The sequence below is a fragment of the Conger conger genome, chromosome 2 (assembly GCF_963514075.1).
Source record: "Conger conger chromosome 2, fConCon1.1, whole genome shotgun sequence".
NCBI lineage: Eukaryota > Metazoa > Chordata > Actinopteri > Anguilliformes > Congridae > Conger > Conger conger.
In genome coordinates, this window is record NC_083761.1 from 52,066,739 (window position 1) to 52,093,728 (window position 26,990).

The 26,990-nt window shown below is 41.2% G+C and overlaps 1 protein-coding gene across 1 annotated transcript; it reads right to left on the reverse strand.

Moving 5' to 3' along the window:
- Positions 1 to 695: 695 nt before the first annotated feature.
- Positions 696 to 26,990, reverse strand: LOC133121252 (uncharacterized). Its single transcript, XM_061230457.1, has 16 exons — positions 26,747 to 26,990; positions 25,712 to 25,946; positions 24,204 to 24,361; positions 20,340 to 20,463; positions 20,064 to 20,239; positions 19,842 to 19,952; positions 18,899 to 19,140; positions 16,653 to 16,839; positions 16,327 to 16,528; positions 15,576 to 15,735; positions 13,752 to 13,914; positions 12,783 to 13,112; positions 7,070 to 7,229; positions 4,355 to 4,447; positions 4,107 to 4,205; positions 696 to 3,384 (listed from the first exon to the last, which is right to left on the reverse strand). Exons 2-16 carry the CDS (start codon positions 25,944 to 25,946, stop codon positions 1,973 to 1,975), a joined length of 3,852 nt encoding a protein of 1,283 aa, XP_061086441.1. The 5' UTR covers positions 26,747 to 26,990; the 3' UTR covers positions 696 to 1,972.

The window sequence follows — 26,990 nt, forward strand, 5'->3', positions numbered from 1 at the left end:
ACTGTTGCTCACTTTATAAAAGAAAATAAAACCTTAATGTGTAAGAAATTCCAGAAATTGACCAGTTCATGCCTAGCAAGGATAATTGGATTAAGCTTATTAGGGAACATGAAGACAGTCTGAACATAGGAGCGTGCTTCCGAACTCCAACTTCAGACAGTAGTGTGAATACAATGCTCTTTAAAAAATATAGAACAAACTTGTCGAGGAGGTGAGACTCTTATGTTCAGGGTGAGCTCGGTTAGCAGAATGATGGGGCATAAAGGGAACTAAGCAAAGGATATATTCCTACCGATAGTAGGAAGTATTTTTTTCCCAACACAAAGTGGTCACTGTGTGGAAATGTAGTGGAGGCAGAAACATTGGGGGTTTTCAAGACCAGGCTTGTTACGGTGGTACATACTATTTAGCTTTTAGGCAAACTAAGCAGTATGTACACTTTAGTGGTAGGAAAAGGTTGTGTGAATCTTATGTGTATGTGAATGTCTTCTGTGTGTCATATGTGTTGTGTTGTTTTAAAGCCAACCTCTGCCGAGTAAGACCGTATTAGAACATGGCCAAACTGCAGTAGGTCACAAAGATTTTGGCGGGCATTTTGGGATGTCGAAAGCAGGAAATAACATAATCACATAATTGCACAGCTTGGATATATCACGGCTGAAGACGCCAGTAATTACATCATCACAACATCCGGCAACAATACCTCTGAGGTTTAATTATGAAACACAGATTAACAGTGTCATTTATAGTTTTCCAAAGAAGGCAAGTACAGCAGAAACAAAACTTTGAAAGCTGAATGGCTATGAATGAGGTATTTCAAAGATCCACCTCTGACATTTTCAGACTTAAGTTTCTGATCTTAAATTAAAATGATGGCAATCAGAAATTGGCAATAGTAACATTCCATAGCCAAGGAGCTCTATTCAGTGTTTGCTCAATAGTACAAATGTAAAGAAGGAAGCAGTTTTACGGCATTACACACCCAGGGACAGAATTAGCATGAAGTGTATATGCAGGTTTCTAAGACAGGAGAGGAAAAGAGATATCCATACAGACCAAACCCTAAGGCCTACACAGAGGATGAGCTAGAAGGGGAATGCTTGGTGACAAATATTTGGCAGCATTTTCACTATATGACTTTGGGACTTACAGGGGGCAAAGGGGGCAGTGTTTCTCAGTTCCCAGCACTGATAGGTTGTTGCACATCCATCTCTCTCACTCCTCTCATCAGCTGGGAGTCAATTTCCCCTTAAAGGGGATAACCAGGGCCGCACAGTGACATAACTCAGTTAAGCCTGATTTATACTTAGTCGCACAGCCTTTTGTGTCGTGCGACAAAAATGAAACAGTCGCAAGTTTTGCATTTATACTTATACCTGCATGTCTATATAATGAGATGCCAAACTGCATGATGAGGAAGTGTCTTTTTTGTCATATGACACTTGTCGCAAGGGTCATGCGACGGAGTATAAAATCAGGCTTTTAGAGCAGTAGCAAACCTCCATACTGAACATGTGACATTGGAAAGAGTGTTGTTCACAGTGGAGGGAAGGGTAGCACCTCTCTCAGCACGACCTATGGTATTCTAGAAGTGTATCTGCATCACACTCTTTTGTAAAGTCCATACCAGTATATTAGCGCTCCTACTGCCTCCCTGTCATGCACTCTCCAGTGCTATGCACACTCTCCAGTGCAGTGCTATGCACACTATCCAGTGCAGTGCCATGCACACCATCCAGTGCTAAGCACACTCTCCAGTGCAGTGCTATGCACACTATCCAGTGCTATGCTCACTACTGCTCCCAGTCTTCCAGTCTCTCTAAGCAGTGTTATGGGTGCAAACTCTCCATGCGCATCAGCGCATGTCAGCATGTGCAGCTCTGCATTTCAAAGCTGATGGGAGTCAGTAACGCGCTCTGAGGAGATCTACCCCTCAGCATTGCTCCTTTAAGTGCAGTTCCTCCAAGGCACCTCAACTCTTGTCGCTGTGCACACAGCGGTGTCTCTTAAGCTGGTAGGAGTAGGTGAAATGTTGCGAACAGCGGGAGCAGAAGTAAGGCCGCTGCCCGGTGTGGATCCGCTCGTGAGTCTTCAGCGCCCCCAGCTGGTTGAACTGCTTCCCGCACGCCGCGCAGACGTAGGGTGTCTCCCCCGTGTGTGTGCGCCAGTGCTTCTTCAGAGTCCCAGAGCGGCCGAAGCACTTGCCGCACTGGGAGCACTGGTAGGGCCTCTCGCCGGTGTGGGTGCGGCGATGCGTCTTCAGGTCGCCCAGCTGGGTGAAGGGCTTGTCGCACTGGTCACAGTGGTAAGGCACCTGGCCACTGTGGATCTTCATGTGGGTTTTCAGGTAGCGTGCGGTTTTGAAGGTTTTCTGACAGTTCGGGCAGGTGTGCGGCTGGGAGGCGAAGGGCAGAGAGTCGTCATCCTCGTCTTTTTCCTCCTCTTCCGTTCCCTCTTCCTGGTCCTTGGCTCCTGGGGAGTCGTGGAGGGATTGGTGATGGCCCAGTAGCTCAAGGCAGGGGAAGCTGAGGCCACACTCAGTGCACAGGTACAGAGTCTCTCCCTCCTCCCCTCTGCCCTGCCCTTTACCCCAGTGTACTTGGTCCTGGTGGATGCTAAGGGTGGAGAAAGAAGGAAAGCTCTGCCCACACTCATTGCAAAGAAAGAGTGTGCCTTCCACACAGCCGCATTCCTTCTCCCCCTCTCCCTCTGTCCGCCCTCCTCTCCTCCCCCCGCAATGAGTACAAGAGGCTCTTTTCTTCACTTCCTCAGCCTCTGAAGAGGGAGAGAGAGACTGGGGAACCTCATGCTTCGCAGCTTCCTTTGGAATGGGCTTCCCTGCTATCTGGACCTGGCCAGAAGATGGCGCTGAGTCAGAAGGCTTCATGGAGTTAGGGGCAGGAGGCAAAGGAGAAGGGTCAGAGGTCCTCTCAGGTGTCACGGGAGTGTCGCTTACAGTCGGACCTGCAGAGGCTTGATGCTCTTCTGACTGATGGGTAGGAGCACATTCAACCTTAGCAGGGGAGCGGATGTTCTTGGGTGAGGTGAGGGGGGCTGCTTGTGAGAAGGACGGTCCAGAGGGTCTCGATGGGGAGGTGGGAGCCTTGCTGAGAGTAGCTGGGGCAGTGGACGGGGTTTTGTTGAAAGTAGCTGAAGTAGAGGCAGGGGCTCTGGCGAATGCAGCTGAAGTGGTCGTAGGGGTTTTATTTAAAGTGGCCAAAGTGGAGGCAGGAGTTTTGCTGAAAGTGATGTTTCGACTCCGCAGCATTTCTAAGTACTGCTTCCTGTGTGATCGCTTGACATGTTTCTCCAGGTAGTGCGAGGCCGTGAAGCAGATGTCACAGTAAGCACACGGGTATGACACTGGCAGCTGAGCAGGCATAGCTGTAGAGACAGAGAGGGTCACAAAATTATACAAGGGTATAAATTATAGAAGGGTAATTCCAGGGGGAAATGGTTCCCTTTCAATCTTGACCTCTCAGATCTTTCTGATATTTGACACCTATAATGTCACCTTGGAGTAATGACCACTGGTATGCTTTAGGGGTAAAGAAAACTTCATTAAGGAGTGTCCACTTTCACTACGGTTTTGGCCTAACCACCTCCACTGTTCAGATCTACAGTTCAACTGGAACTCAACCCAGGGGATCCTAAATCCTGAGGAATGTCAAATACATTGACTTAATTATTTGCATTTGCATTCATTAATTAAGAATTAAAATAAATAATTTAATGCTCAAAACCACTCAAATGTCCATATGTTGTTCTATACCCTGTCAGTAAGAAACAATTAACCTCTGAACACTATGAAAATCCAAAAAAAAAATTGTTCACCAATCAATCACCCCTAGCAAGAGTGCTGTAATAGTACTGCAAAGCAAAAAGTACAAGAGATCCCAAGTGTACACATCTGACTCTAAAGAAGTGAAACAACAAAATTCAGCATTTAAACATGACCCGTTTTGTGGAGCAAGTCAAGTTCTCAAAAGTATACCATTGGTCATTACTCCAACGTTCCATTATATCAAAGATCTGAGCGGTCATTATACAGGAGCATTACATATTACATATTATACATATTACATATTTGCTTATTCCATATTCACCATTTCTTTTGTTGGTAGACAGTGACGATGAAGCTGATACGTTAGTGACAGGTCGGACACAATTCTCGTCTTTTACTTGCACCATCTGGGATTCCACACCTGCAGGAACAGCAGAGCTGAACAATTAATATAAACAGCTTTTCTCAACATCAAGCCAGTTATTCACATGCAGATTATAATGAAATGCTCAACACGTGAAGCCCGTTACTGCGCGTGTGACATTTATGGTCCAACATTTTTCTACACACCTTTAGGAAATGATGCGTCCACTTCCTCTCTGCGAATCAGGTGGCTGCCGTCGTCTGAGATCACCCATCTTGTCACAGTACTCCCTGACATCACTGAGGAAAAGGAAAGGGTGGAGGAAGAGAGGTTACAGAAGACACAGAGCCAACCCTAACAAAAACGGCACTTTGTTATAATGCACATTGAAATGGCATCTACAATTGAAACTCGAAAAATTAGAATATCGTGCAAAAGTTCATTTATTTCAATAACTCAACTTTAAAGGTGAAACTAATATATTACATAGACAAATTACATGCAAAGCAAGATATTTCAAGCCTTTATTTGTTATAATTTTGATGATTATGGCTTACAGCTTATGAAAACCTCAAATTCAAAATCTCAGAAAATTAGAATATTACATGAAATCAATCAAAAAAGGATTTTAAATACAGAAATGTCAGCCCTCTGAAAAGTATAACCATGCATATGTACTCAGTACTTGGTTTGGGCCCCTTTTGCACGAATTACTGCCTCAATGCGGCGTGGCATGGATGCGATCAGCCTGTGGCACTGCTGAGGTGTTATGGAAGACCAGGATGCTTCAATAGCAGCCTTCATCTCTTCTGCATTGTTCGGTCTCATTTCTCTCATCTTTCTCTTGGCAATGCCCCATAGATTCTCTATGGGGTTCAGGTCAGGTGAGTTTGCTGGCCAATCAAGCACAGTAATCCCATGGTCATTGAACCAGGTTTTGGTACTTTTGGCAGTGTGGGCAGGTGCTAAGTCCTGCTGGAAAATAAAGTTAGCGTCTCCATAAAGCTTGTCTGCTGAAGGAACCATGAAGTGCTCTAAAATGTCCTGGTAGACGGTTGCGTTGACCCTGGACTTAATAAAGCACAGTGGACCAACACCACCAGATGACATGGCTCCCCAAATAAACACTGACTGTGGAAACTTCACACTGGACTTTAAGCATCTTGGATTGTGTGCCTCTCCATTCTTCCTCCAGACTCTGGGACCTTGGTTTCCAAATGAGATGCAAAATTTGCTCTCATCAGAGAAGAGGACTTTGGACCACTGAGCAACAGACCAGTTCTTTTTTTCTTTAGCCCAGGTAAGACGCTTCTGGCGTTGTTTGTTATTCAGGAGCGGCTTCACAAGAGGAATACGACATGTGAAGCCCATGTCCAGGATCCGTCTGTGTGTGGTGGCTCTTGATGCATCAACTCCAGCCCCAGTCCACTCCTTGTGAAGCTCTCCCACACTTTTGAATTGCCTTTTCCTGACAATCCTCTCCAGGATGCGGTCATCCCTGCTGCTTGTGCACCTTTTTCTTCCACACTTTTTCCTTCCACTTAACTTTCTATTAATGTGCTTTGATATAGCACTTTGAGAACATCCAACTTCTCTTGCAATTACCTTTTGAGGCTTTCCCTCCTTGTGGAGGGTGTCGATGATGGTTTTCTGCACAACAGTCAGGTCAGCAGTCTTCCCCATGATTGTGAATTCTACTGAACCATACTGAGAGACAATTTAAAGGCTCAGGAACCCTTTGCAGGTGTTTTTGGATTAATTAGCTGATTAGAGTGTGACACTTTGAGCCTACAATATTGAACCTTTCCACAATATTCTAATTTTCTGAGATTTTGAATTTGGGGTTTTCATAAGCTTTAAGCCATAATCATCAAAAATATAAGAAATAAAGGCTTGGAATATCTCACTTTGCATGTAATGAGTCTATATGATATATTAGTTTCACCTTTTTAGTTGAATTACTGAAATAAATGAACTTTTGCATGATATTCAAATTTTTCGAGTTTCACCTGTATATGTAAATTAAAGCATCGGTTAAAAACTTCTTATTTTTTGCCAAGTTTTGCAGCATTTTAACCAAATAAGTTGCCGTACCAACACATTAATTATGAATGATTGCAATTTTGATCTATGATGCACTTAACCCGAGCACGTGCGTCTACTTAAAATACGAAAACTAAAATTGACTACAGTCAATGTATATCTATATAACGTTAGATGTGGGGTTTCCACGGAGATAAATCTAGCTACAGCCACACTCTTGATACTGTTCGACAGCTAACAAGTTCCTAGCGATCAAGTGGACTACGCAACAGAAAGCGTTATCGATGAAATACCCACATGTAGCTAATTAGCTAATTATGCGAGACAGTCAATAGCATTAGTGGACACTACAGAAAAGAACAACCGTCATTGCTTGCTACCTATCGATCGAAATGGCCCGGCTAGCGCAGGGTATTGTCTGGGACAGATTGACTAGACTAGCAAGATAGGCTAGCTGACCTGTTAGCTAGCTTGGTACACATATTAAGTTACCGTGCCATTTACCTAAAATGACGGAAGAATTCTGAGTATACCGGTTAAACACATGAAACATAAAACTAATGTGTACTGGTTAGCTGCCTAACGATCTAGTCTAGATAACAAGATTGAATAGCAAGTCATCATGTTTGCTAAACGGTCCGTCCTGGATTCGTACCGGCGAGAGCGATACCAAAGCAAATCCGCCGATTCGTCCCTGGTTTTAGCTACCACCGTTCCTTCAGAATAATAATATTCCCGCTTTTATCCAGGCAAAAAAATTGCATGCAATTCATGATACAATAAATCAATGTACAGCTATTTATGCTGTCTGCTTGCAGGGCTGATCTGCAAACAAAAGATTCACAACACCCCCCCCTTAGATCACCCCTGTCGCCTACCGTGACCCCAACGCAGTGGTTCCACTTCTATGTCGCTATTGGTCACGCTCCCCACGTGTAGTTCCGCCTTCTGCGTCCCAACTCCCCGATTGGCTATCAGAAAGAAAAATGTGGGTGGAGCCAACGTTGTCCTTTCTTTGAAGCAGGGGGCGGACAGGATCTTTTACAGTACATTATACAGTATACTAGGGATACTACAAAAGGTTTCTTTTTGAAATTCCAAAAATCACATTTTACAGCAATAAGGCACAAGAACAAATCACAGTCGTACAAATTAGTTATGCATAACTGAGCAAATTTAAATTAAAAATTAAACTAAAAATAAATAAAATAAAATAAATTTGAAAAAAGTTTGGCCCAATAAGATAAGATAAACTTTATTAAACCCTGTGGGGTAAATTATCCTCTGCATTTGACCCATCCACGTTAGTTTGGAGCAGTGGGCAGCCACACTGCAGCACCCGTGGAGCAATGTGGGGTTAAGGGCCTTCCACAAGGGCTCAACAGCTGTGCAGATCATATCGTGGCTACACTGGAGCTTGAACCACCAACCTTCAGGGTCCCAGTCATGGACATTCCAGGAGAGGTCAGATAAAAAGAAAAGCGACAATTAATTGATGCATCTGTATGCCTGCTTATTTTTACAGAATTTTTCCATGTTTTGCTAGCATTGATCCACTGTCAACATTAACATTTAGCTGATGCCAGTGACCCAAACTGCTGCATATGGTTTTAGCTGCCTTACTGGTATGAATACAGCTATTACTGTGATACTGTGATTACTGAGATGTGATTACAGCAGTCTGCAATATGATGTTACAAAGCTACCTGACAAAGCAAAATATCTAGTTATGGTGAGTGAGCTCCTGTCATCTTTGGGGTGTAGGTGAGGTTGAGAATGGGGGAGAAATCATTTTTTATGGTAAACACAGGAGCAAATCAAGGGGTAAAATGTACCTTTAATTAATTGTAGGGATTTGAAATTCATGTTGAGTTAAAGAGGATATTAAAGTTGAGTTAATATCCTCTTTAAGATCACATCCCAGGCTTTGGATTTTAACCAGTTCAAAATGTACAGTGCTGTCTTTAGGTATTTGGACAGTGACATATTTTTTGTTGCTTTTACTCTGTATTCCAGCAAACAAACAATTGAAGTTCAGGTGATTGGCTTGGCCAGTCATCACAGTGATTGTTTGCTGGAGTAGAGAGGGTTATTGTATATAGCTGCAGGGTTATTGTATATAGCTGCAGGGTTATTGTATTTATTTACGATTTTTTGAGATTTAGTGTATTTCTTTTCTTCTAATTTCTTGCAATCCATGGCACATTTCAGTCAATGCAAAGAACAAAAAATTGATATGGAATCTTACATCAGGTCACCATAAATCCTCATATGTAAATATATATACATTTATTTGTGCATATTCAAGCCGTAAGTGTTACTTGCAAAGTAGGAGTGAGCACCACATGAATCAAATGTGGCCTGTGCAGAGTAGCAGCAGCTTTGGAGAACCATGAGTAGATCTTCTATATGAGCATTGTACATAGTTTGGAAAATGGACACTCCAAATTAGGGTGTGAGTGGAAACACCAAACTTTAAACCGTTAACCATTTTTCATTATTAAATGATAGGGGGCAGTAGTAAGTTCCCAACGTGAATATTCTAAAATGCTGAACCATAAAACCGCTTAACAGGGCTTTTTACAGTTGAAATGAATTAAAACCCATGACATGTTTTCGTTATGCCGATTATTATTATTAATAATCATTATTATTATGCAAAGGCAGCCAAAATGTTTGTGTATATGAAATCTATAGCACCACACACAATGTTCAAATTATAATGTATTTGTCATTGCGGTTACAGACAAAAACAAACACTTAAAAATGCATTTGTAAAAAGAAGACAACTGTACATGCCAGCAATTCACACAAGTAGTCAAAGTTTTGCTTGTTTGGTACAATTTACAAGGCAAATAGGCAATTTACAAGGCATCAAGTGACTTACAGAAGGTACGGATTACAGCCACTTGAATTATTTTCAGCTGCATACTGAAATGCGAAGTTGTTCTAATGAACAAAATGAGCTGCATAATTAACCCTTCAGGTACACACAGACCATCCCATCATGTCATATAGTTTCCCCTTAAACAAGCATTGAAGAAAAGCTGTTGAGAAGTTGTTTGAAATAGGTATCTACACTGAGCTTAAGCAGTGAATGGGACTCCAGTCTTTGAGGCATGGAGGGTCTACTGATTATTTTCTACATCATACCACATTTGTTTAAAATACAGGAAATCACTTTTGCGAAGTTTGAAAGGAGTGAATGCATTTCTCACCATTAGGAAACTATAAAACCTGCATGGTTCCCCGTCATCCAGGAATGAAACTAGCCCTCCCTGGTCTACTGGCATGGTTTGTATAGGTATCCAAACACCTCCAAAGCATCTTTCCACCATAAGAACATTACAGACATGGTCACTATGTGGTCCTGGAGGAATATGGCACAAAAAATGCTACATACACTACAGTCTACACAAATACCGAAAAAAAAAAAAAATTCACAGCACTTGTTGATAGTACAAAGTTGGAACAATTGAAGCCAACTATTTATCAGAAACCATAAACAACTTGATCTTTGAAAGGCCAAGGCTGTGCAATAGATAAGCAATTGGTACATTACATTTTAATACAAATCTCATAAAAATAACCAAGTTCATTTTAAATTATGAAACACTGTGTACAGCATTGTATGTTAGAAAAACATGAAAAGTATTCATCACTTCAAACACTCACTGTGGCCCAAAGCAAAGTAACCTACAGATACTGAAAAACATGGGTGTACAGTAACTGATTACCTACTGAACTAGCATGAAATCCTAGGAACTTCTGTAGAGGTACATCAGTCACAGCACAGTGCTGGTATGGTTAGTATAGCGCAGCACTCAAATGCAGAATGGTCAAGGAAAGGACCCAACAGTCCCTGTAGAGCACTGGATATTCAGGCTTTCACAGAACAAAATATCCTGGGATTTTTTGTGCAATTACAGAGAAGAAATATATTCCTTTTTTAACAACACAGACATGCTTGCCAATGTCATAACTGCATTACATGCAACATCAAAATGTGTTTCATACAGTACTCACTTCTCTATGATTGTGACTGTTTAGAAACCACAGTAACAGAGGACAATCCCTTTCATTAAATAGGCTAAAATGAAGAACAAGCATTTTGAACTTGGAAGACACCACTCCCCTCATTTGACTATTACATTTTTATACAACCTCATCTACTACACAAACCATTTGTCTCTATAAAACAATACGGATGGCATGGCATTACAGAATATGTATAAACACACAAAGACAACAGAATCAATATTAATTAGCAAACAGCACACACAACAGAACAAAACACTTCAGAGAAGTAAAAGCATGAAAGCATTACCAATAATCAATTTCAGTTCAAAAATTATTTTTTTACTTTGATCAAAAAGCAAGGGTGTGGACAGAAGACACTGTGCTAATTATGAAAATATGAACATAATTCATAAACTAGAGTTGTACTAGAGTTAGTTAACAGATTGGTCATTATATCCATTATATCTTGGGCTCGAAGCCAGAGCACTTCTGTACACTTAGGTGGAGGGTGATCAGCAGCATAGCAATGGTCCCAAGCTCCACCCTCCCCTCTTATTCCTAACTACCTTCAGTCAGTGGCCCATTAGTGCACTAGGAGACCCACTGTTGGATTTTACCTACAAACACCTCAACACGTATTACACCTTTTTGATAAATGTTATGGATACACAACAATCAGGGTCGTATCAGGATCAACATATAAAAAACAACAGACACACGGATGCTGGAAATTAAGTGAAAATGTCCTGTTCAGAAAGTAGTCTAACCATAGTCAGCTCACCCTTCTTATCATTAAAAATATTATAATTTATTCAATTATTATTTTTAAATAAACGGAAACAAGCAACTAACAAGCAAACCTATTTCAAACTCAGTATCTTGACTCACAAGCAAGGCTATACAGAAACTTGGTAGCTCTGGATGTATACTGTCCCAAGTTTTGTTACACAAATAAAGTTGGTTACATTTTTCCCCCATAGGTTCATGTCAGCTTCCAACATTCTTGTGTAAACTTGGCTATAGTTACATTTGTGCTGTTATGCAAAACAGGGAGGCATCTGCAAATTTTGCAAGACAAAGATCTTCTTTTGATAATGGCCCAATGATTCCAAATTTCCATATTGTGGATCTGTACTAGACATTCACATTAAAGGCACATCAGTGATGTTGTGATGTGATGTGTTCCTGGTTTTAGCCCACAAAATGCCCACAAATGTTCACAAAGGCATATGACGTAGTTTTTTTTTGGGGGGGGCTCCCCCAACCCTGCACCCAGAGCCCAGTTATTATGCAATAGCATACGTCATGTCAGGAGGGAAATCGTTTTATAAGGAAATTAGATCATATATGTATACTTTGACCTAAATTGCAATGGTTTTACTTGAATCGATATGGAACCCAAATCATACAGTACCAGGATGATTTGAAAAGCTAAAAAATACAAAAAAATGTGTGTATAGGCCAACATGGCAGTACCTTGGTAATTATATGTATGTCGATCCCTTTCAGCACTACCTCATACAAGGAGTCAATTTAAGTTTCTCTGCATAAAGAAATAAAACAATACATCAATATTATCAATAATATTGACTATAACACAAAATGAAAGAAATTGAAAGCAATGTGTTGCAAAAGTTGGATTTGACTTTGCTACTCTGACAGTCAGGAAAAATGTGGCATCACCAGTGCTCTGCAACAATGTATCAGCACAGTAAGAGACATACATGTATTTGAATATGGTGGACTACACAATGTGGACCACAAAACATGAATCATCCATGAAATGAATCATGGGCTTACCATTTTTCCTTCGCAGGTGGAGTGATTATGCTGAAATAAGCAACGATAGAGGTTAGTTTGGATCCCATCTGAATAGCCCTCTATTATGTAACAGATGTAGAAAGTCACAATGTTCCACAAGTAGAAAATATATAAAAATATTACAAAATGGTTACCAAATATTAAAAACTATATTTGGTTAAATATATATAGTTAATAACTATTTTTCAAAAACATTTTCAGGCAAGAAACAGTCTTCTACCCTTAAAGAAAGGGTACAACAGTACAAAAGAAACAGGAATCACAACAGCCATTTATCAGGACCAAACAGCTTTGGTCAGTTCTGCACCCCATTTCAAGGGACTCAAGACGGCGTGTTCCAGGCTGCACTCAATGAATACTACATAAGTATCAAAGGAAAACAGAACCATACTACAGGCACCAGCGCAGGAGTATTTTGAAAGGATTGTTGTTTTTCGCGTGCATTACACCACCAAGGTGTGAATAACATTGACAGTTTTTTTTTTTGTTTTATCAAGGGCTTCCAATAAAGAAGCAAAATTAAAACTTGGCTTTTTAATTTTGAAAAATGCCATTTAAAAATAAATACATGGCTGCAGCCTGCAGCATACCTATGTATATAAAATGGAGGAATGTGATGCTTCAGCCCATATGTACACATTTCTGTGTACATATTGATGCCTACACTTCTGTCCCATCCATGCATTGTTATTGCACAGTCTTGGTATTTCTTGTGCTTAAAATGTCTCTGGCATCTTCACTGTGTCACACCCCAGTGGTGTCTTCTCCCTCCTCTGCCTCTTGGGGGAGGAGCCGGTAGTTTTCTCCATTCAGTGGTTGGAAAGAGTTCCTGGAAGACGCTTCTTCTCCGTCATCATCATCCAATGGTGTGAGTCCAGGGGTGGAGTCTGGTTCAGTAGAGCTGCACTTTGTGTACTGCTCTCTCAAATCCCGCTCGCTCTCTCCCTCGGGTCCTTGCCACATTCTGGCCTTCAGAAGAGAATGAACATAGCCCACTGGGACTGGCAGAGTGGCAAAAATAATAAGACATGCCAGCAAAGCTAATGCCCAGCCAGGGTACTCCAGACTCATCTCTGAAGCCTAGGAAAGGAGGGGGGGAGACAGGAGGGGTTAAGACAATGAGCAACAGTGGACAGCGTGGGTAGAGCTAAAGATTGCATTTAAAATAGAACATGCACAATGGCTGCACAGAAAAACAATACGCAACTTGCAAGTTAATACTTACCCTTCAGTTTACCATGAAACAATTGTCTCACTGAATTTATAAAGAAAAATTCAAGCACACTTAACAGGCCTTCAAGGGCATTTTCAAATAAGGTTTGCAATAATCTTACATCAGACTTAATTAAAATGTTAGTTTTAGACAGAAAATCCCATGCTAATCAATTTATAAAGAGAGAGAGAGGCATGTTTTGAAAAAGCTGGTGTCATTAAATTTATATATAATTTTTCACTGTTTGTGATGTTGCTTTGGATGATTTTAGATTTTAAACAGAAGATAATGAACATACTTTCCATTAACCAGAAGTAGTTTCCAAGTACATGTCCAGATACTTGATTGCATGCCATATGTATTTGAATATACTGTTGCTATATCCAAGCTTATTACTGTTCTTTGTGTGACCCTGTCTTGGCTTGCAAAAAATAAAAAGTCTCGGAGGTTTCAAAAGATAATAATGAAGAAAAGTGCACACTGGCACTTGCAGCAGCTGTTCTTACCGTATCTTGGTTCCAGGCAGTGTAAGTGGGACGCTTGAAAAACATAAGCAGTAAACTGGCCCCGAGAAGTCCAATCATGGCAAACAGGCAGACATACTTCCACAGGTATTTATACAGAACCGGGGGCCGCCACTTCAGCATGTTCTCAATGTCATCTAAGAAACTGCAAGGCAAAGAAGGCCAATTATCTTTACTACATGAGTAACGTCCGCCATACCAACATAGCCTGATAAAGTGGGCTGCAAAGTAGTCATAAATACACAAATAAAATGGCCTCAATTGTCAGGTTCATGACCTCACTGTAATATCAGCCTGATCAGGCGGACTGATGTTGGATACATTCACCACAGGGATGCGCTAATTCCCCAATGGCCAGTTACAACTGAGAAATCTTGCGTAGACTGGCCTCAACTGGAGGCAGCTATTAGAAGTAACTACCACTGACTCTGACATAAAGCTGCAACAATGAATGAGATTGCAGGATTAACAAGTTTTTTTGTTTCGAGTACTCCCATTGTAGATTGGGAGTATTCAAGGTTTTTAAGGTTTTTATATGCAATTTGCACAAGAGGGCTTTGCAGGAACACGATGAAAGTATAAAATATGTCCGCTCTTTAGTTTTGGAGAAGTAAGCGTTTTAAAGCAGTTTAAACCATCCCATTTTAAACTGGTTGAGAATGTTTCCCTTGTGTGTGTCACACGAGGATACCCACTCCCCTTATCCCACCCCTAGAACTCATAACCCATAGTTTGCGCCGCTGGCCAACAGCCAAGACAATGCAAATATTTGACTCATGTTTGGGTCACGTAAATTTGACTGCCTTTTAAGAACTATTAGACTATTTTTTGGTTATATTTGGATATTCACCCAATAATATGGTACTTTGCACGCAGTGCAAAGACGAAACGGCAGATCAGAGCAGCATGAAGGCCATGCATGAACACTCTAAAAGAAGTTAACTAGCTTGCTATTGTTATGTACATGTAGCTCTGTAACGTTGTCAACATTGCTATTCTCAGATATGTCATTGAATGAGCTGTGGAGCGTAATTATGGAGCGTTGATTGCATGATTTTAGTGAAAATAGCCAAAAACCCACGCATGTCTGAAATAGCTAGAGCTCACATATTAATTTAAATACAGCCATGTTGTTGGAATTGGACTGGACTGTTGGAATTGTTATAACGCCACAGTTACACTGACGTTACAAAGCCCTATTCCCACTGCCGAGTTCTGACGGCTCCAGCCACTTAACGTTATGCATATCAGTATTAGGCTACTGTGTAACTCTGCAAAACTTTGACCACGGTTTCACATTCCATTAATGGCATCAGCAATCGGGTGTTTTGTAAGACAAACAAAAGGTAACATCAGCAGCTGTTATAATTCTCAATGTAAATATGGATATCCCGTTTCAAAAGCAGTCTTACAAAATCTAGTCTAAATGAACCAGTTTAGTTTAATGACGTCTCTGATTTTACTTAGGCGATGTGCCGTCTTTGCAGTGGAAATGGCAGACATAACATGCGCACCATGCGTAATCTAACTAGTACGCAATTAATGAGTCACATTCGAAATATAAATAGCTAATTAAATAAATAAAATTCAACAAATTTGAATTTCAATGTTTCCATGTCGAAGTCCAACATTTACCATCACCCTAATGAAAACTCTTAAGGTGGGAAATTTAGGCTAAGAAAAAAAAGCTTTAAATTACATCTAAATGACTGAATAATACAAAATTATACACATTTGTTACTCTTAACAATCCCAAAAAATACCCTGCTTGGCTACACCTTTTTAAAACATTAATTTGGCACTTACCGGTCAGCCCCATACACCCAGGATATGCTGAGTGTCTCAAACATGACCACGATGATGAGTGGCAGAGTGGCGGAGTAATCGTCGAACATGGTCACAAAGTAGTTTCCACATCGCTGGGTAAATAGCAGCCCAATCACAAATCCCACCACACAGCTGCACACTGTGATGAAGATAAACGGCAAGTCAACACAGAGTCATCCAATAGACACAGCAAGAGTTTAGCTCTGCCAACTTCACTTTAGACTTCAAGTGGGAAAAGCAGTTACTAGGGATGTTTTTTACCATTTAAGTACTTAAAAGTAATTCAGATTTTCTGTAAATGGTTCAATGTTAATTTGACACATTTTTATATTTTTACCAAGGCAGATGTTAAACAATTGTCAGGCAATGCATGGGCCCTCATGGAAAAGCATTCGCCGAAACTGCTTTTGACACCCTGAGGGGGTGAGATAAAGCTCCAAGGTTCAAGGGTTTTTGTTGAGTTTAAAGATAAAACAGAAGTATAAGAAAATGTAGCGAACAGAAGAAACACAAACACAATCTCAACCAATTCACATTTTCCCTTCGTTCAAATGCTTGATTCCATGCGGAAAATAACACAAGTTGGAATGCAAAGTGAGAGCACGAGCAAAAGACAGAACAGTCGATAAGACAGGCGTTTCACCAATTTATTGCAGCGATAGAGCAGTAAAGGAGAGCTAGAATCCACTGGCAGATCCACACAAAGAGGCAGAACATTGAAGAGGGTTACCTGTGAGCAGGGTCTTGTGGCGGGAGAACGTTTTAAAGTTGTCCATGAGTGGTGTGAGGATGCCCTGCATGGTGCCGAACATGGTGCTGAGGCCCAGGTTGAGTAGCATTAGGAAGAAGAGTGCCGACCAGAAGGGACTGGCAGGGAACAGGGACATGGCCTCTGTGAAGGCGATGAAGGCCAAACCTGTCCCTTCCACGCCCTGAAAGATAGAGGTGGTGGCCTCTGGTCAGGGCGGGTACCTCACAGAACCAGAACTGCAACAAGAAAAGCGTAAGAATGGTATGACACAGATGATGACCAATGAAATTGAGGGAGCCACACACCTTGCTCATCTCCGCCTCCAGACTGCAGTCGGTGAGGTTCTCCCCTTGTACTTTGAGGTTACTCCCGGAATGCTGAAACCATGCGCTGTACTCCTCCAGGGAAACTGAACTGGGATCAGAAATGTTGAACCATTGAAGCATCCATTGCTGCTCCAGAGAAGGCAACTCAGACAGAAGTGCCAAATTTCTGAGGGAAGAAGAAGAGAAGGAAACCCCACTGATCAGCATGAGCAGGAGAGAACCATACTGAAAGAGTCTACAAGCTGACAGGCAGCAAGTCTAAGATTTCAGAAATTAATTAATATAATTTATTGTGCAATACTTCTATTGTGCTGTGCGAAACGAGAACAAATCCCTTGAGGCCCACGGGTTCAAATTAGGGGTGTGAACGGTTAACCGAAACTGATTTGCAACCGGTTACAAAACATTGATAACCGATAAGAGATTTTTTTATATTCTGAAGGTGAAACTGTAAGCTCAGTTTAAAATAAATCCACGTTCATCACCACGCGTATTATTACGGTTCTAAACTAGCAATCGATTAGCTTCAGTAGTTTGAACAAGCAATCTGGCTATTTCAGGGGATTTAAAATGCAAACACCACAGGGAATTGGATGCTACAGTATTAGAGTTATCAAATAATTTCTGAGCATGTTGGTTGACTTACGGCTAATTGTAACATTATGTTGTTTCATAAAGTTCACAGTATCTACATAAAAATAAACAAAACAATACATCATTGCACAAAATATTACAATAAGCTGTTTACATTGAAATCCACACGCGACAGTCGTACAAGCAAGCAATCTGCGGCCATTTCAGAGAGTTAAGAATGCAAACACTGCATGGAATTAAATGCGACAGTACTAGTTGTCAAATAATTTCTGTGTGTTTTAAATCTGTAGCTGTTAGTTCACTTATGGCTTATTCTATGGCGTTTGTTCATCCGTGTTTATTCGTTGACACGCGAATTTAAACTATCGGCAAATCGAACTTCACTTTCCACTATGCAGTATCTACGTAAGAATAAATAAAGGAATACATTATCATTAGGCCATTTATCAGCGGATATTGAAAGCAAAAATTCCCTGTTTTCAGTGAAAAATGGACATTAATCTCACCACCATGATCGTCCCACGCCAAATAAAATGCATTGGCATATAAAGTTTACCGTCACATAAGAATATATAAAGTTGTACAGAGACCTGCATTGGCATTAAAGTAAAATCATTAGACCAGCCGCCTATGGTAGAATAGACCGGGTGTTATATTATATCAGGCAAATATTGCATGATATAATGAGTGCACAACCCCGTAGTTGTTAACAGCAGCATATTTACATATTTCATGCCAATCAAGTCTATCTGGCAGAAGACAGAGAAGAGGGATGAAAACATGAAGAATTATAATTTTAACCAATGCATTTCTTTTTTTTTTTAAATGACACATGATCGACCAGCATGGACGTAAACCACAGGGATTTAACTACAGATTTCTGCAACGGTCAGGTTACACTGCACAATGTCAATGTAAATGTAAATATTTAATTTGGTAATTAGGCCGACTTACAATGTTCACATTTTATTATTGAGATGGCCCAAAATAATGTTTGAAAATGTAATTACATTTCCCAGTAATCAAAAAAAATTATAATAATTACGACCCCCAGCAATAAGCCATAAGCAATATTGGTTAACCGTTTAAAAAATGTGATGGTAACCGGTTACAAAAACTGATGATTTGTCACATCCCTAGTTTAAATCAGATGGCAAGCCTGTGCATAAGCTGAATTACACCTTATGCAAAAGCATAAGCTAATTAGCAAGCTAATTCCAAACGAAAAGTAAGACGCAGAACCTAATAGACTGAACCTTCATTAATAGAATTAAATTTGGCCTGAAGTGATAATGTTTCTTATGGGCATGTTGGTGAAGAATTACACTCTTTCTGCGTTTTCAGCTGGTAGGCCATTGGTGACCAAACTGCTGAAATTGAGCAAAATCTAAGTGTGGTTTTCAAACTCTGGCTTTATTGTCGGTCATTCCTATGCATTAGAGCATTCCTGAGTGAGTGAATGAGTGAGTATCCTGCATGCACTGAATTAGTGGCTTTCTGCTGCCGGCCAAATTTGTACACTGTGGGAAACAGAGTAAGGAAATCTTGAACCACCTACACACAGACAGACAGTCATGCACACATAAAGAGAGACAGACACTCGCTCACTCACGCAGACACACATCCCTCACTTGGTCACGCAATTCATGGCAAAGTTCTTTGCCCGGAAGCCCAGCACAGCGAACACCACGAGAGAGGCCAGGACAGAGGTGAAGAAGTTGATGAAGGAGACCATCAGGGCATCACGATGGCAGTTGTTGTTGGGGGGGTTGTAGGAGGAGTAAGCAATTACAGAGCCAAATCCCAGCCCAAGGGCGAAGAACACTTGGGTGGCTGCCTGCCGCCACACCTGCACCTCACCCCAGATGCTTAGCTGTTGAGTTAGGAGGAGATAAAAAATATGTGAATGGAGAGACTGGGGAAAAATCACAAAGAAGCAAGGGCACAGACCATAAGCATAGTGCATTCAGTCACACATTAAATACAACTAGGGACGGGACAATAATCAATATAACTATGTTATTTAATCATGATAAATTTATATTGCCACCATTAGCGGAGTAACCGCCTGTTAGACCTTTGCATTGGTAATGCGTTATGAAAATATAGTGGGGATGAATTCTGTGCATAATATTTAAATATGTAATGCAATCATGCAAATGCAAATGCATTGCTTTTTACTGATAAAAGATATCACTTCTAAAAGTATCATAATAAACACGCTTGCTGAGTATTTAAAACACAATTCAGTCTAATGTTACTGCTTTGCACCCATTAGAAATGTCAGAATGTTGTTGGCAATAGTCATAAACTTCCCTTTTTACACCACAACACCAGCCACTGAGGAGAACTGTGCCGTTCGGCCCTCTGCAGTCACCTCACCTTTAAGTAAACATCTATAACTGGATGCCGACTGGAAGTTCTCTACAACCACAGGAACAGCCCACCACTGGTGTACAGAGCTGGTGATGTTTGTCTCTTAAATAATACTAATTTACCCAATACTAAAATAAGGTAATGACTGAAGACTCTCTCAGAAGTAGTAACAGCTGAGCCCCAGCACACAGGCTATACCTTGGGGTAGAACATGTAGGTGATCCCTTCTGACGCCCCATCCAACAGGAGCCCTCTGATGAGGAAACACAGGAGCACCACGTAGGGGAAGAGAGAGGAGAAGTACATCACCTTAGAGAGAGAGAGAGGAGAGACGGAGGATCACTACACGGCCATGTCCATGACTGTGACCAACAGTAGGGTTCACAGAGGACCCAGACAGGACGCAACACCGGTCAGCACCTTGCCAGACGACTTGATCCCCTTGATCATGGCGAGGCAGACAATGGTCCAGGCTGCCAGCAGACAGACGGTTATAATGATGTTTAATTCTCCAAACTCATCGATGGAGTCTGTGATGTCCAGAGCCTTGCGGAACCAGAAGTACGTCGTGGGAGAGCTGTCGGTACATTCCTTTACTGTAAAAGACAGGTGGGTCACAGGTCAGTGGGTGCGCTTGCGCTCAACTTCAACACAATAAAAGCAGGACACACTCACACACTGCTGGTGCATACATACCAGTAATATTGTTAATGGGTTCAGGACACTGTTCCCAGGGCAGGGGGTACTGGAAAGAGCTACCCAGGTAGAAGAGACTCCACCCGATGATGACATTGTAGTACAGGGCAACGAAGAAACACACCTGGGAAGGGGAGGATGAGTTAAAACTGGACCTACACTTACTACAGCTATTAAAAACATCCTGTGCATGGAGCACGTAAAAGCTAACATACACCAAACTAGAGCGAAATAACTGCCTCGGTCAAGTTGCAGTTTCCATCCCTGTCTGTCTAGCAATAACTAACTTCTAAACTTGATGAATCCACAACAAGTAGAGCTGAATGTATTTCTGTACATTTCATTAAAGAATTCATGTGCTGTTTCTTTGTCATTGGTGTTACATATAATTAAATGTAGAATCAAATTTCTTATTAAAACCTGAATAATTTACTAAAAGACAGAGTAGTGGAATGATAAAATTTTATCATTTATATTTTTAAAAAAATAAAATTGCTAGTTTAAACAACATTGTATGAATTCATTTTGACAGAGAAAACATAATTTTCCTCTGTCTAACCAACAACAACTGAAGAATATTCACACAAAAAGTGTTTGATACCAACTCTAAAATGTCAAGTAACGATTACATTACCAATCAACAAACAAAACAAATCACTTAATCGTTTAATCCCATTAGACATGTGTGAGAAATTTGTCATAATTAGTGTATGAATTCTTGTTATGGCCAAAAACGTCTTTTGTGAGGTCACATCAACCTTGACCTTTAACCGCCAAATTCTAATCAATTCATGCTTGAGTCTAAGTGGACGCTTGTGCCAAATTTGAAGAAATTCCCTCAAGGCATTCCTGAGATATAGTGGTCACGAGCATGGACAACAGAGGGACAACCAAAAAACATAATGCCTTCAGCCATGGCTGTCACCAGGACGGAGGCATAAAAAGTAATCTACTGTTAATTTAATGATTCCTTGTTAAAGACCCATCTGTTTGCAATAGAAATGCTTCACTCTCAGTCACAATCACATGTAGGCCAATTTAAAAAAATTGTCACAGCAAGTAAGTACTAATACCACTAACAACAATAATAATACTAATAATAATAATAATGCAAAAAAAAGAAAGAAAAGGGGTTTTCAAAAGTTTTTTGAAGAGCAAAAGACTATGGGGCCCAACCACTCAGTGCTTTAAAAGTTATCAGCAGAACTTTTAAATCAATTCTAAAACGCAATGGCAGCCAGGGCAAGGATTCTAAAACTGGTGGAATGTGGGACCTGCGACTAGAATTAGACAAAAGCCTAGCAGTGGTATTTTGGACTAATTGGAATCAAAACACAGCAGGTAAAGGCAGGTAAAAAGCTATTTGCAATTAACAGGTCAAGATTAAATGAAAGCATTGGGAATTCACTGTGTCCTTGAGAGAACAATAAATATTCCTCAGTAGGAAAAAACAGGCTTTCACTGTGTTTATGACATGTTGGTCAAACTTAAGGTTGGGATGAAATATACACCCAAGTTTTTCTTATAAGGTTTTATATTGGCTGCCAGTGGACCCATATATTTACGGATTTAACTAGCGAGGATCTCAGGGCCAATAACCAATAACTTATCAGCTTTCAGCTGGAGGAAGTTGCCATTTTTAATAGCTGCCAAAGTCATGCAAGTGCCTCAAATTATTTGTACAGATTGGAAAAATACAGCTGCGTGTCATCTGCATAGCAGTGATAAGAGATTGAGCTAAACTGCCTAATTATATGACCAAGAGGAAGCATATACAATGAGAACAAGATTGATCCTTGAGGGACCCTGCAAGACAAAGGAAGAGGAAACGCTGTCACTTATGTCCACAGTAAAACAAGTTAAATAAAAAAAGAAGTAAACCTGTCAAGGGCAGAACCAGTGATCCACCCATTGCATCAGCCTATTCAATAAAATAGAGTGGTCAATTGTGTCGAATGTAGCACTCAAATCCAGTAATATTAAAATCGAGATATCTCCAGCATGCATGAGAAAGCCATTAGTGGTTTCAGTGCTGTGCAGCTGACGGAACCCAGATTGAAATTTTATCAAATAAGTCATTTCCAATAACTACCTCGAGGAACTGCTAAGCAATAAACTTTTCCAAAATATTGGCTGCAAATGGCAATTTAGAGATGTGTCAAAAAGAATAAACCAATGGTTATGAATGGAGACTTCGGTAGTCAGAGAGTTAACCGATAAACCCAGGGTAAAAACTAAATCAAGGGTGAGGCCTTATGCATGGGAACCAGTTTTATTTTAATGTGGAAAGTAAATGTGGAACATGGAAATTCCATCCATCCATCCATCCATTATCTGAACCTGCTTATCCTGATCAGGGTCGCAGGGGGCTGGAGCCTATCCCAGCATACATTGGGCGAAAGGCAGGAATACACCCTGGACAGGTCGCCAGTCTATCGCAGGGCACACACACCATTCACTCACACACTCATACCTACGGGCAATTTAGACTCTCCAATCAGCCTAACGTGCATGTCTTTGGACTGTGGGAGGAAACCGGAGTACCCGGAGGAAACCCACGCAGACACGGGGAGAACATGCAAACTCCGCACAGAGAGGCCCCGGCCGACGGGGATTCGAACCCAGGACCTCCTTGCTGTGAGGCGGCAGTGCTACCCACTGCACCATCCGTGCCGCCGGAACATGGAAATTGGCAAATGAATTTAAGAAACTGAAGTTTGGAGGTCAGAGCTCAGCAAAAGGGCAGCTGTCACCATGTCTAAGACAGGTCTCAGTTAAAAATAAGTTGAGGTTGTGGGATAAAATAAAATAATTTAAAATAATACATTTTATTAATCAAAGACCTAGCATTATCTTTCTCTTTCTCTCAATCTATAAACACTCCAGAGTGAGCCACTGATGTGTAGCAGCCGCAATATGATATCCCCTCAAGGAATTTGACATTTTACGCTCTCTACTACCCATCATATGGTGTGGTTGTTATGGTTATACTATAAATACACATATTTTTATCTTGTACGCTGTGAATACAAAAGGGAAGGGAAAAATCGCAAATCAAATCACAGTATCGGTCTGAAAAATCGCGATTTCCCCAAATTGTTCAGCACTACCTACACTTCACATATATTGTTTCACTGTGAGCACAACTAATATCTTGATTTCTGAAAACATGCGAATTATATGAAACCACAGGTTCAGGACAATTGACGTGATATACCATTGGAAAAACATTACATTAATGGCATTTGGCAGACACTCTTATCCAGAGCGATGTACAGTTGATTAGACTGTAGGGGCCCAAACGGCTGTGCGGATGTTATTGTGGCTACAGGCTGCCCCTAGGAGAGTTTTAGAACAAATACATATTGCACAACAGTAAGCTGGCATGTTAAAAAGGTTAACCAAATCTCCACCCAAGAATAAGTAACCGGATATATCATGAGACTATGTGTGACCTCCACTCGAGCAAGGTATTGGGGAGTGTCCAAATGTCCTTGACAACCAACCACACACTGTAAACACACAGGCTACAATCATGAACTGATCAAGTAGTCTGTTCAAGAGACTGCTTGAAACAACACTACACAGTAAAAATAAATTGCTTTATTACTGAAAAAGAAATACATCTCATTGACATAACCGAAGTTCAATACATTTATAGTAGCAGCTGCGGCAATGAAGGAGACTTTCTTTACCTGGTACAGTTCAAAATGCAATGCAGCACTTTGTACTGCTTCTAGGTGGCACGATTGAATACTGAAAAATTCCTGAATCTAGTATTGTATGGGTAGCCATAAAGTACAGCTGAACTGTTCACTGAAAACAGGGGGCCTCAGGAGAAGGGAGAAGGAATGCTGTTCTCACCACACAGCTGGAGTATCCTATCCCTGCCAGTTTGGGAGACATGAGCTTCCAGACCCCGATGCTGCCCTGACGGGTGCACTGACCGGCTGCCAACTCCAGGAAAAACAGAGGAACTCCCACCAGCACCAAGAGCAGCACATACAAGAGGAGAAATGCCCCTGTGAAGGAGAGAAACAGCTTGAGTAATTTTAGCACTGTAGGGATGATCCAGACTTTGTGAAGGTGCAAGAATTGTGAGGTACAATCATGTTGATAAGGCAAGAGGCAACTAACTAATAATTACATTACATTACATTACATTATTGGCATTTGGCAGACACTCTTATCCAGAGCGACGTACAACAAAGTGCATACCCATAACCAGGGATAAGTTCGCTGAAAGACCCTGGAGGTAAGTACAATTTCAACTGCTACCTGTACAACAAAGATAAGGACAAGGGCCTTTTTTTTTTTTTTTTTTTTTTTGAACAAACAAACAAACAAACAGAGCAAAAGTCACCAAAGTTAACTATCCAAACACTGCTTACCTAGCCAACTAAAAATACCGATACACAAAGCAAGTCACAGAGACAACAATTAAGGTTCACAGGGAGGTAGGGAGGGATGGGGAGAGGTGCTGCTTGAAGAGGTGCGTCTTCAGCTTGCGCTTGAAGGTGGGGAGAGATTCTATAGTTCTGACCTCAACGGGGAGTTCGTTCCACCACCGTGGACAATGTAATGTAATGTAATGTAACTAATAATAGCCTCCTGGTTTTTACTATATTGGCACATTCTGACAACAAAATATATCTTAATGCAAATGCAAATAAATATATCATGTTTAAGTTTGATGTATTAATCGTGGAGGCGGCACGGATGGTGCAGTGGGTAGCACTGCCGCCTCACAGCAAGGAGGTCCTGGGTTCGAATCCCCGGCGGCCGGGGCCTCTCTGTGTGGAGTTTGCATGTTCTCCCCGTGTCTGCGTGGGTTTCCTCCGGGTACTCCGGTTTCCTCCCACAGTCCAAAGACATGCATGTTAGGCTGATTGGAGAGTCTAAATTACCCGTAGGTATGAGTGTGTGAGTGAATGGTGTGTGTGCCCTGCGATGGACTGGCGACTGCCTTTCGCCCAATGTATGCTGGGATAGGCTCCAGCCCCCCTGCGACCCTGTTCAGGATAAGCGGGTTCAGATAATGGATGGATGGATGGATGGTATTAATCGTGTTTTTGTTAACAAGCTAAGATAAAGAGAACTACGTTTTCTAGCATTATCATAGCACCCACATGGTAGAGGGGAAGGGGCCAAAAAAAGAAGAAATATTGTCAAGCCAGGTATTTTGGTATTTTGGGGAGATTACACTAATTTTAAAGTCTAATGCAGAAAATGTGATATCCATGTAATGTAGGAGGCTTGGCTGAACACACAAATAGGAATTTAGAAAATATTTATATCTTCGTCCTGATCTGCCCACAGATAAGATGCCCACAGCATAAGATAAAACATATATTTTAACAGAAAGTACTCACCGCCTCCATTCTGGTGACAGAGGTAAGGGAATCTCCAGACGTTCCCAAGCCCAACACTGAATCCCACTTGAGCTAAAAGGTACTGTATTTTACTGCTCCACGCATCGCGAGAGGAGTCCGCAGATCCATTTTCTGTCAGACTCACATCTCCGTTCACCTCAAGGAGCTGGGCCATCGATGGCCTCTCAGTCATCTCTGCCCTGTTTTCATCGCCAGGCAAGGGGGCTTTTTCCATCTGAGGGGGGCAGAGGTCACAAGAGATCAGCACAGACAGCCACAGACTGCTGTAAACCATTCATACCATTTAATTAGCGCGGGCATTATGTTGAATATAAATATAAAACAGCTTATACTGTACTACACATGCTATAGGTGGCCAAATTAGTTTTCATAAAAACTTGGTACAGTTACATACGAGATCCATTTCAGCATGCAGTAACATGGTAATAGTGCTCTCTATCGTGACGCTGTGGCGGGGAAGCTGTTGCTAACGAGGGACTATGAACCTATCAGGCTTATAAGGCGGTGTTCGGACCATCGTGAGCCAACACGGTCTTCCGAACACAGGGACGTTGTCTAGTTATTTTCCGTTTTGGTCCAATTCACATTAAAGTATTTTAGTGTCTGTGATATTCAATAAGCAACGATAATCATAAACTACAATCTTCAGGAGAAAAACTACAATTGAACGGACGTTAACTTCTGGTGGAAGCGGTCGCTTCCCCGTGTTCGGTTCGGAACACGGTAACTTCACGTTAACTATAATCACTAGCTAAACAGTTACAGGACGATGTTTTTCACAACCACGCTAGCCTACATCATTTTATAGTTAACTTACGTCTGGAGATTCGACGAGCAATGCAATGATTTGTGGGCACGCTAACGCTAACGCCAACGTGTTACTAGTCGCTAGCTAGCTACATTTTAACCATGTTAACGTTACTAGTAACGTCACTGATCATAACGCGAGTAAATGGTTACACCTTCATCGACCTAGTTCTAGATACCTAGCTAGTATAACCATGCTCAACTTACCTCAAGAATCTCCCACTTATCGCTGATGTTTGTCGGCTGGCAACAAGGTTTGACAACAGAAAACAGAAACACGCTGCGCGCCTAAATCAAGTTTATTCCTGGATTATTAGCTTTGTACCATGAACATGTTTCAAATGTTCCGTAATTAATTTGTATGGGCCGACAGCTATAAGGTCAAATAATTATAATTATTAACAAAGAAGCACCAGTAATCCGTGACCCTGTTTTCAGAAGTGAGCACCAT

Excerpts from the sequence above, each read along its gene's own strand:
- LOC133121252 (XM_061230457.1), bottom strand. The coding sequence starts at position 25,946 with ATGGAAAAAGCCCCCTTGCCTGGCGATGAAAACAGGGCAGAGATGACT. Across the intron at positions 19,141-19,841 it reads CCTACATGTTCTACCCCAAG|CTAAGCATCTGGGGTGAGGT; the intron begins GTATAGCCTGTG and ends CTAACTCAACAG. Across the intron at positions 13,915-15,575 it reads TGGGTGTATGGGGCTGACCG|TTTCTTAGATGACATTGAGA; the intron begins GTAAGTGCCAAA and ends TTTGCCTTGCAG.